At 36.1% G+C, this 12,017-nt stretch overlaps 1 protein-coding gene across 2 annotated transcripts in view; it reads left to right on the top strand.

The window, feature by feature from the left end:
- Nucleotides 1-6,052, top strand: part of Eaf (ELL-associated factor) — a 121,393-nt gene extending 115,341 nt beyond the window's left edge. For both annotated transcript variants that reach the window (XM_085806539.1, XM_085806538.1), the window contains one exon: nt 5,823-6,052. In XM_085806539.1, coding sequence (XP_085662665.1) covers nt 5,823-5,869 — 47 coding nt within the window. In that variant the 3' untranslated portion in view covers nt 5,870-6,052. The remainder of the gene's footprint in view (nt 1-5,822) is intronic.
- The last annotated feature ends 5,965 nt before the right edge of the window (nt 6,053-12,017 follow it).

Genomic DNA, 12,017 nt, shown 5'->3' with positions numbered 1-12,017 from the left:
TATTTAGTTCTTTTTTCTCCGAATACCATACCGGCAGGTGTTGATTCCGATTGCGTAATATCGCATATGGAAGAATTACGCCGCACGTATTGCGCAATAACGTTTGCAGTATTTTGCATTGATAATTAATTTTGATGTTCAGTCTGAGATTTGTTTATGAACACTTGAAAGAGTTTTACTGTGCTTTCTAAGCAGAATATTTCTCAGTTCCGTTGGTTTTTATATGATGCACATATCGAAATGTCAAAATCATTTATTTAGCCTAAATTTAAATCTAAAGAACGGCTACAATCTCCCCCACTCCTCTTTTTCCAGTTCCTATCTGGAATATTCAGGAATTTCCGAGTATGCAGGTTAGTTAAGCTTTTACTGTTAAAGGATGACTGCATGAAGCAATTTCCCGTCTTCTGATTTCAGAAATGTGCCTCTTTTTTACTTAAATTACTTTGTTTGGGATATATGTTAAGGGAAAACTGTTATGCAATGAAAATTTAGAAAATGTTCAGAATTTTGATTTAAGTTAAATTATTTAAATATTAATACGAGTGGAAAATAAATTGTATTTATTATTAGGTGCCAAACGAATACAATTAATATGGCTTATTATTATTTATTTTCTATGTTTTCAACTGAAATATCATCATTAAATTTTGTAATATAGTTTAGTTCTGCATAGTTTTTTTTTTCTCTCATTGTAAACTAATTCTGTAAATTGAACTATCATTTAAAATTTAAAAAAAAAGTTAATTGTTTTCCATTGTTGAGGTAATGTTCATTCTCTTAATAAATATTGCATTGCTCATATTTTAAATTACAAGTCTAATTTTTCTTTTAAGGTTATGCAGTTGTGTATAATGTAATTAGATAGGTACTTATTTTTTCCTTAAAATGTTTTTGAAAAGTGCTTATAGGTGCTTTTTTTTTAACTAAAATGTGGCTATGAACCCTGTTACTCTCGAGAAATTCGTCGACCAAAAGACCTCTATGTGGCCTCACGTTATCATCCTGTAAGATGAAGACGAGGCCCACTATACCCTGGAAAACGTGAACATAGGGTTCCAAGACCTCATTCCCATACCTCACACCAGTCACAGAGCCTCTGTCAAAGACGTGGAGAGGTGTGCGGCCATCTAACAGGATGCCTGCCCAGACCATTACACCACCATAATTATTAATTTCGTGGACGTTGGAGGGTAGGTAGCGGATCCCTGGCTCTCTCTCCATATGAAAGTCCGACGAGAATCTGTGTTTAGGCTGAAAGGGGACTCATCGGTGAACAGAACGGTCGCCCATTGCTCCATACGCTATGCTGATTATCGCTATGCTGCCTGCACCATGCTAATCAGACTCTCCTGTCCGTAGATGTGAGCGGGACACAAACAACAGGTCTTCTGGCAAACGACCCTCTCTCATTCAGTCTTTTGGAAACTGTCACCCTTGTTATACGAGTTCCTGTGGCTGCATACAGGTCCCGAGAGAGCTGAGAAGCTGTAGTCCCGAGAGAGCTGAGAAGCTGTAGTCCCTCTGTTACGCCTTGCTAAAATGGACAAATAGTGATCTTCTCTGGCCATGGTGGCTCTTGGATGACCTTGCCCAGGCCTTCTCTCGATGGATCCAATATCCTGGAACTGTTTCCATAGGTTACACATGATGCTAGGCCTTAAATTAAACTCTCTACATATCTGGACTTGCAATTGGCCTGCCTCTAGCCTTCCCACAATTCGCCACCTCATTCCATCATCTAAACTTTGATGGTTACTCATTTTTACTGTTCTGATGTGAATTTAACCAATTGCTGCAAGATAACACCAAGAAATTCGCCGAAGTGTGCTAGCAAATGCAATTTGTCTTACCCTCCACGTGCTTATAAAGCCTGTTTTTCTGCTGGCTCCGCCTACACACAAGTGTAAGCTTGCGTATTTGCCATACAGGATTTGCATTTTTATCTAGAGGCAGTGGTTTTTCCTTCAGTTCAGCTCTTTTCATGCAATTCAATAAAATATGCAAATTCTCTTAATTTATTTATTTTACCAGTGTATTGTGGTGAATTATTGCTGTAACATATTATAAAACAAAAACTTAATTTTAACTTTAAACCCTTTTATCTTATTCTTAATTAGAAAATACTGCTTTTAAGTTACGTCTATTGCATTTTCTTGTTGTTTTATTTCAGTAGAATTTTAATACATAATAAGTGGTGGCCTCATTGAAAAAATGGTAAAGCTAATTAAGACATTTCTAACTGCTTTATCTTGATCTTTAGGCCTTTACACAATGACAAGACTGTGAAAATTCTAGTATTAAAAAAGGCATTGAATTTTCATTCAATCTCTTATAAGCTAACATCTTTAATAGCCAGTATTGTAATTTTGTAATAACACCCTGTATTGAAAAAACATTCACAAAGTTCTAATTCTTGTAGTTACCTTCAAAATTTCAAACTGAGATCGTCCTTCTTTTAATGCATGTCTGAGTAAACATATTGTCTGTGAGCTTAAAAAATTAGCATGCACACCCATATCACTAATTCAGTTATATTATACAGTACGATGTCAGAGATTCGGACTCATTGGGACTTCTGCGATTCCAGATTTGGAAATTTTCTGCATATTAGATCTCCAGTTTAAATGTAGTAAAATGGCATGTAGAAATAACAAAATTAAAAATATGAAATCGGGATTTATGAAATAATGAAGAATTTATGATCTAAAAGGTATCAAGCGTAAAATTTATTTGTTTACTTTATTAAACATTTCTTTCAAGTTGTTTAAATTGCTTCGTTTGTTGTACTAATACTTTCTCTTTAATTCTATACACAGACATAATTTCTTGTTCAATTACAAAGTTCCATTGTTGAAGTCCTGTAATTGCTGTGTCTAGAATTCCAACTAATTTTACAATCAAAATTTTTTTGTTTTCAGTAACCTTTCTGTCACTTTCTTCACTATTGGTAGCGGTATTTTCTGGATCTAGAATGACACTACAGATTTCGCTATCGATTAATTGATTGATGATTGAGGAGCATTGTCATCACAATGAAAAAATTCCTTTATATCATCTTAATTTATTAGCATTTCTTTACAAAATCTTATTAATTGGAAAATTTCACTTTGGTTTGTGATATCTGAAAACTTAAAATCTGTGGCTTTCATCTTCATATTCCTCACCATGAAATATAGTAGCTGGCCATAAATCCCCGGATCTGACTCCCTCGGATTTCTAATTGTGGGTATACATGAAGTCCATATTGTACCAGATGACAAGAACATTAAACATGGATCTCGTCGCCAAGATCATGGAAGCGGCAGCACATGTCTCTGACACACCTGCCCATTTTGAACAGGTCCGTGAATCCATATGTAGATATTGTGAAGCATGCATTGTAGTGAATGGAAGGAATTCTGAACATATTCTGCAATTTAACCATTTTCTTTAATAAAAGTAATATTAGCACTTCTTTCGACATCTTTTCTTTCTTCCCCTCTATGCTTGCGAACACTGCCCTCTAGTGGTCGCTGTTTGCTTTCGATGCAGGTTTCTGCATAAATCTTGTTTGTCATGGTACAACACACCAACATGTTAAGTTTGGCAACAACATTTTGAGGTATCCTCAAAGTAATCACTATTGGCATCCAATGCCTTTTGCTAATGAGTGGCTAGCTGTGTGATGCCATCTCAGTAAGACTCAGAAGTCTTGGATGCAAAGAAGTTCCCTGAGGGCCATTTTGAGGTCTGGCCAGTTGTTGAATTATTTCCCATAAAGATGATTTTCCAGGGAATGGAAAAGGTGGTAGTCTGTTAGTGCAAAGTCTGGGGTATATAATGAATGGGGTAGTGTCTCCCAACTCAGTCACTGGATGTTGCCCCTGGCCTCCTGAGCCACATGCGGCCTTGCATTGTCATAGAGAAGGAGTACTTCCTTACGATTGACCAATGCTGCCTCTTTATGCGTCAGTGCCTGATGAACACATTCCAATTGCTGCGAGTACAGTGCTACCGTGATGGTTTGGCCTACTGGCAGGAGCTCATAGTGCACCACTTGGCGACTAGTCCACCAGATGCAGAGCATGATCTTGCGTGGGTGGAGAGAAGGTTTTGTAGTGTGAGGCGCAGCGTCCCGTGGTGACAGCCAATGTCTGGAATACCTGGGTGTGTGATACTAGACCTACTTTTCATCACTGGTGAGTACTCGATCGAATATGGATACATTGTGGTGCTGAGTAAGCAATGACAAACAGGCAGCGACATACTGTTGCATGTTTGCGTCAGAGAGTGAGTGGGGTACCCACTTGCTCAGCTTGTATACCTTTTCCTATGCGCTACAAATGGAGTCTGATCTTTTCATCAGAGGTGCACCACTAAGAGACATATTCCCTGACCTGAATTTCTGGAACCATTGCCTAGCAGTTCGTTTGTTAATGGCATTATCCCGAAAGGCCTGGCAAATTTGGTGACTTGATTCTGCTGCTGACTGGTTCACTTTGAAATCATACAGCAAATAACTCGAACGAGTGCCTTTGATGCATCCATTTCAATCAATCGCTGTGCGAGTTATGTTTGAAGTACTGATACAATGCACTTTTATACTCTTGGTCAATGTCCGTACTCCCACCCTAACCACTTCATCGCCAGCTTTGGCAAATATTTTTATGTTGAGGTTCACTCTTCCAATGTCACATCTGAAATGGCAAGAACTTCTTTGATTACATTGTATTTCCTAAAACCATATTTCAAAGAAAATTTCCACTCTCAAATCCATTTAAGCAATTTTGGGGGGGGGGCATGACATCTGTACAAACGGGCAATGTTGTACTTCTGTTGAATTTTACATTGCTTAAGCATAAAGGACTTTTTATCCCAAAATGGATTCAGAAGAGATATTTTTCGTGACATCTCTACGTACGCATGTATGTGTGTATCTCGCATAACTAAAAAATGAATGGCTTCAAAACATTGGAATTTTGTGTATGACTCTGCTATAACATGTATTTGTGCACTTCTCGTTTTGGTTGCAATTGGCTGTCTCGAAAGTATATAAATATGTATATTGGGTGTACAAATAAGTTTTGAGGTATTTACATAAGATAACATTGCTAATATTAAATCCAGTCAGATAATCTTGTAACTAACTATATTCATGTTAAAGCACTAGCATTTCCATCTAAAAATCTGTTTTAATATAAACAGCAAAACAAAACTTGCGGGAAGCGCTTTTTTTTTTTTTTTTTTTTTTAATTTGAAGAAAAATGCAGCTGATGGACTTCAGTTGCTGTGTGTAGCATATGGGGAACATGCTCCATTAATAAAAACATGTGACCAGTGAAGTTTCAAGATGCTGAGTTGGAGGGGTGATTAGACCAAGATTCATGCCAAACTCAAGAGAAGCTCGCCAAAACCTTGGGAGTGACTCATCAAGTGACTGCAATGCTTCTCAATGGCATGGGTACGGTGCAAAAACAAGGAAATTGGGTTCTGTATGAACTCAAGCCGAGAAACATCGAACACCATTTTTTCACTTGTGAAACAACTGTTCCAAAGGCAAAATCGGAAGGGATTTTTCATCAAATCATGACAGGGGACGAAAAATGGATCTACTACAACAACGCAAAGTGCAGAAAATGGTGGGGTAAGCCCGGCCATGCATCAACTTCAACTTCCAAATATTCATAGCAAGAAGCTAATGCTGTTCATCTGGTGGGATCAACTACTTGCTTGTTATGAAAAGCATAGAAAAGAAAGTTTTATATAAATTTGAATCAGCATGTTATTAATTGCTTGTTTTAAATATAATTGTTGTAATAATCAATATTTTTACTTTTTAGGTGAGGACCTAAGATTGAGTGAATCTGATAGTGACAGTGATGGTTAAACATTTGTTGGAGAAAGCAAATGCTTGTATACATTTTTTATAGTGGCATTTATTTCTCAGTTCCCTCATCTATGCAAGTGGGAAAAATATACTGTGATATGTTTAATTATTACATAGAATAGCTAATTTTTTGACTTTTATGTAAGAAATATCATAGTTAAATAAACTGTGGCTTTTGATTAATTTTGTCAGCATTGAGTTGGTTACCTTTCTTAAATGCATAATTTAAATACTGTAATGCATCATTCAAGTAGTTATTTAAATTTGATATTGCTAAAAATCAATCCAGAGCCATTAACATGGGTTGGCATATTACTTTTGGGACATAACAAACTTTTGATCATGAATGGGAATTGTTTCATTGTTTTATCAGCATTCTGTGAAAGCTATCTTTGAGTCCTAAGTGATAAAGTAACAGCTTTGAACCTGAAATTAAGTATCATTTGGAAGATATTATTATGTAAATTCATCCCTTGTAATACAGTAATTGTATTGTACTTGTATAACAGTAACATCCCTTGTACTTGTATAACAGTAATTGTGTTGTAATTTATGTTTATCCCTTTATCAATTTATTGCACTCTTAACTGGTTACAAAATGACATAAATGCATTAAGAGCGTTTAATACCCCTTTCTCATGTCGATTTTTAATAACAGATGGCGCTATGAACGTTGAGCGATAAAGACTCAAATCTGTAAGACTACCTACAGCCTGGTTACTATGGCAACGGCGCTTCCTTCCTCTGTACTTGTTTGGCGGGAAAGTGAGTAAGCCATAAAACACATCCCCTCAGTTGAACAAAAGACCTGCTGTCATTTCTTCCGTCTGTGACTCAGACTGCAGGGTATGTTTTGAACAGGAATAGCACTTTTTCACCTTTGTGTTGAATGAAAGATATCTGTGAGATACGTGCAGCAGTCGCTATTTCTTTTCGCAAAATTTGTTCATCACGCTTTTCAATGTTGCGTAATGTTTCATAATTTGCCGTTATTTTGCGGAAGAAAACAAATTTCATCGCGACATAAAAATTATATATAAATGATTTTATACTTGATGATATGTGTATACATATATAGCACGCACATAATATTCCATTTACTCATCCATCCATAATATTTCATAAATTACCATCCATAATATTCCATAAATATGTGTTAGCACTTTCCAGAGCTTTATATATATTTTTTACTTGTATTATAAAATCGTATAACACTCCTAACTATTATTTTTTTACTTCAAAAGTGGATAAATCATTATCAAATTTTTCTAGTACACGGAGAAATGGTCTATGTATCCACACACATAAACGTAGTAAAAGATACTATTGTTGATTGAATATCTTTTGGCAGCAATATCAAGATGCAACGAAAATTCGAAATCAATTAATAACATGCATTTTATTACAAAAACACTAGCAGGACGTATTATTTGCACAAAAAACTTAGTGTGGAAATAATTTGAGGCACATTATCTGAGATCCGCTTTGAATGAATACATAAAGTGTTATAATGAACAATCAGTTTTAATATTTCACTTGATACTGAAATGCATAAAATCAAATTGCGTTTCTATGTTTCAGGTTTATAAAATACAGCTGATAATTGAAGGGGTATCAGGTTTATAAAGTACAAGCTGATAATACATGATAAGGGAGAAGAAATTCCTAAATTACAAAATTGAATATTATATTTTAATAAAGTAAAATGATACATATTATAGATACATCCTAAAAAACGATAATATATATATATATATTGTATATCGTTGTATACCGTATATATATATTATGTATTTATATGTATATCTACTCTTTTCCGGATGTAACTGTAATTACGTACTGTGCTGGTTTATCATCTTCCTGTAGCGATGCATTTGGATTTGCTGTGTATGAATCTGTTTCATTGAACAGGAACAAATAGGAAACAGAATATTGAAAATTGAATTTTTTTAAAGCATTAGTAATTTATATATATTAGATTGACTAAAAAGAGTATATTCATGCACAACGTATAAATATGCGAAGTGAATACTTTTTGGCAATCACCTTTCTAGGATGATCATTTTTAAAAATAACCAGTACTGTTGATAAAATAAACACCGGTACGATCTATCTGCCTAAGGGAAAGGATGCCTTCGTGGAAGACTTTCTAAGGGAAATTGGCTCCTAGACACGTTACACAGGGTAAAACCACGAAAGCGCAACCAGTCCCTTCGCGGGATTCGAAACTCGGACCGAAATACTGGTGTTCAGCTACTTTACCGCTTCGTGCCTCATTTCAGAGCGGATTCGCTATATATGAAACAGAGTAATGTGCTGTTACCGTATTTAGCAGCCTGCCTTTTTCCTTGACCTACGATAAAAAAATAAAATAGCAAAATTATAGCAGCGTCTCTAAAAAGATGCTTTGCTATATTCTCATTAAATCTTTATCATTCTGCGCTGCTAAAAACAAAGTACGATTATTTCAAATTCAAAATTTTATAACATTACTTTACAGAAAGCGATCTCATGTCTTCTAAAAATAAAACCCAACATCTGTTTCTACTCAAGCGCTTACTTTCTAGACAAAGTAATTTCAGTGTAACGTACGTTCAGTTTTATCTAACTTTGAACGGAAAAAAAAAAAAAAAAAAAAACTATGTACATAACAGGCAAAGATATTAACAGCACATAAATTTAATCAATTATATTGGATTACCAGAGGAGAAAAAAATAATTCGATGAGATAATTCTCTGAGAATTCATAAACGCTAAATTAAGAATAAATTTTATAAAATGTTTACTAATGAATACATGTATTTGCATAGTAAGTTTCCTTTTTTAAAAAATTTTTCATCTTTATCACGTTTATCGGAGTGTCGTATTTAACTTCACAATTATGCTCCGAAATTTCATTGCTGTAGATTGGATTATTACCAATATATAATTCTACTAGTAACCAGAGCCAGTATTAGAGGTTTTTGCTGCTCACTACAATATCTGTGGCTCTTACTTCTGCCACGCGCCGCCAGTGGCTGAGTGGTTAAGAATATTGATTACTGGAAGTTGGACCTGGTTTCGGTTCGATCCCAGGCGAACCAGCTGGCTGCATGGTTTGTTTTCCTGTTGTGCAACATGAATACGACCCAGTTTCCTTCAGCAATTAGGCTCACCCGCGGCCGAGCGGTTAAATCGCTGAACACTGGTAGTTCCGACCTGGGTTCGAATCAAGGCGAACGGGCTGGCTACATGGGCGTTTTCATAATCTTCCCCGTGTGTAACGTGTATGGGGAGCTTTGCTATAAACTAAACTAAGCCTTCAGAAACTTCCTCCACGAAAGCATCTGCTATCTGCCACCTCGTGGCTTTGCTATATTCAAAGAGCCTAACCCAATTCTAGCACTCAGTTCCTCTCTAAATTCTAGCGGGCGAGCGCTAAAGTCGCCTATTACTGGTAGTTCAACCTCGGCACATTATCTGAGTTCAGCTTTGAATGAAAACAACATAAAGTGTTATAATGAACGATTAGTTTAAAGATTTCACTTGATACTGAAATGCATAAAATCAAATTGCGTTTCTACATATCAGATTTATAAAGTACAGCTGATAATTGTAGGAATATCAGGTTCATAAAGAACAGTTGATAAATACATGAGAAGTGGGAAGGAATTCATAAATTACAGAATTTAATGGTTGTAACGAAAATTTTAAGCACGAACGTTCTTCATAAAGTTATGAAAAAAAAGCAGTCAGTACCTTTAGTGCGGATAGTAATCACTACCAAAAATCTATGCTTTTCTGCCAATTTTTTGGTAGTTTTTCAAAACCTTCGGCTCGGAAACTTGGTGGCCCGAGTCCAAACACAGGTCAACCTCATTTCGGACGTCTTGTGCAGAAGTGAAGATAGGACCAGCAAGATGTAGCTGAAAGTCCGAACGTGCGATGTCGGGATTATATGGTGGATGTGGTGAAAGATCCCTTTCGAGTCCGTACAGAGGCTAGCCGGTGAATGCAGACACGTATGGTATTATCTTGATGGAACGTTACCTTTCTGCGCCGGAACTCAATTCGACTCTTTTCCTTGATAGCAGCGTCAACATGCACTAGCATCTCGTTGTATCCTTTACTGTCAAGGGTTTTACCTTTTTCCATATACTATTTGTGATTAATACCACGGCAATCCCACCAAATACAAAAGAATGATCTTTTTCTTAGTCAAATTACGCTTTACGATGCTGCCGACGGACTCACGGGCGCAGATCAACTAAATTTTTGGCCTATGTTGTTGAAATAAATTTATTTTTCAACACAAGTGACTATCCAGATCACCAGATCCAAAGCATGATCTTATCGTTAGTCAAATTACGCTTTGCGACGCTGCCGACAGGCTCACCGGGCGCAGACCAGCTCCCTTTTCGACCTATATTGTTTGTGTAAACTTGTCTAACTTTGAAAGAAAAAAAAAAAAAAACTATGTATATAACACGCAAAGATATTACAGAACATAAATTTACTCAATTTTATTGGATTACCAAAGGAGGAAAAAATACTCAGATAACTCTCTTAGAATTCTTAAACGCTAAATTAAGAATAAATTTTATAAAATGTTTACTAATAAATACAAGTATTTTAAATAATAAATTTTTCCATCTCTACATATACCACGTTTATCGGAGTGTCGCATTTGACTTTACAATTAAGCTCCGAAATTTCCTTGCTGTAGATTGGATGATTACCAATATACTTACAATCCTACTAGTAACCAGGGCCACTATTAGGGATTTTTGCTACTCAGTACATTATCTGTGGCTCCTACCACACGCCACCAGTGGCCGAGTGGTTAAAACTACTGAATACTGGAAGTTCGAACTGGTTTGGGTTCGATGCCAGACGAATCAGCTGGTTGCATTGTTTGTTTTCACCGTGTGTAACATGAATACAAGCCAGTTCCCTTCAGCAATTAGGCCCTCCCGCGGTAGAGGAATTAAATCGCTGAACACTGGTAGTTTCGACCTGGATTCGAATAAAGGCTAACGGGCCGGCTGCATGGACGTTTTCATAATTTTCTGTATGTGTAACGTGTATGGGTTGTCAATTTCTCTAAGAAAGTTCAACATGAAGGCATCCTACTGTGCTTTGCCATAATAACCTAATCTAAGCCTTCAGAAAATGACTCCACGAAGGCCTGCCATCTTAAGAAGGTAACCCTCGTGGCTTTGCTACATTCAAAGAGCCTAACGCAGTTCTAGCAAGCGAGCCGCCGAACACTGGTAGTTCATCCGGAGTTCAAGCCTCGATAACGAGTTGGATGCATGACCGATTTTGGTGTTTTCCAAATTCACCTGCTTTGGCATAATCAAACTCTATAATTCTAAACAAACTGACGTTCGGTTCGGCTCCAACGGCTCTAGCACCACGTTCCAAATTATAACTACAGTTCAACAAATAAATGTCTGGCGTATACATTCGAATAACCTAAGTAAAAAAAAAGGGGGGGGGCTTTTTAATTTCTTCCACAACCAAGCATGCATGCATGCACATAAAGCGAATAAAGAAAAACTTATGGAGTGCAATAGGGTTCTAATCCATAACATATTTAGTTAGTGATCGCCATCATTGGGAGCTATAAATATGCTATATTGACGGGAAGGAGAAAATTTTACTTCCTGAGTGAGCTAATTCAGAACTAGTCATTATTTCATCTGTCATCTTAAATTTAGGATGTCAAATTACGTGACTAACAAAAACCTAGTATTTATATGAAGCTTGATAAAAATCAAAGTTTTGAAGACGGTATATGTGATCATGTTCGGTTGATTACCATTATGATCAGCAAATAACAACAGCAATTTACTGATGTCTTTCTTATCTTTATATTCAGATGTAGTTTTCAGGGCAACTAGAGAAAATTTATTAATTACTTTTATTATTTTTGATACTTTATACGTACGAAGATACATACTTGTAGGAAGAGAGATATAAATATCATATTCGAACAAATAAAAACAAATCGTGACTTGAAGACCCTAGAGATACGGCTTCTGATTGCTTTTCAAATTTTTACCATATTAGTAACGATATAATCGAATAATCTTTCAAAGATTATTGTTTACCGATTTTAGGTAACAACTAGAAAACATTTTTTCGAACTTATCCTCAAACAAGT

Source organism: Stegodyphus dumicola, chromosome 12, assembly GCF_044657685.1.
Source record: "Stegodyphus dumicola isolate Sdum_Otavi_A_Nest chromosome 12, ASM4465768v1".
Lineage (NCBI taxonomy): Eukaryota > Metazoa > Arthropoda > Arachnida > Araneae > Eresidae > Stegodyphus > Stegodyphus dumicola.
This window is presented reverse-complemented; position numbering and strand designations above follow the sequence as displayed.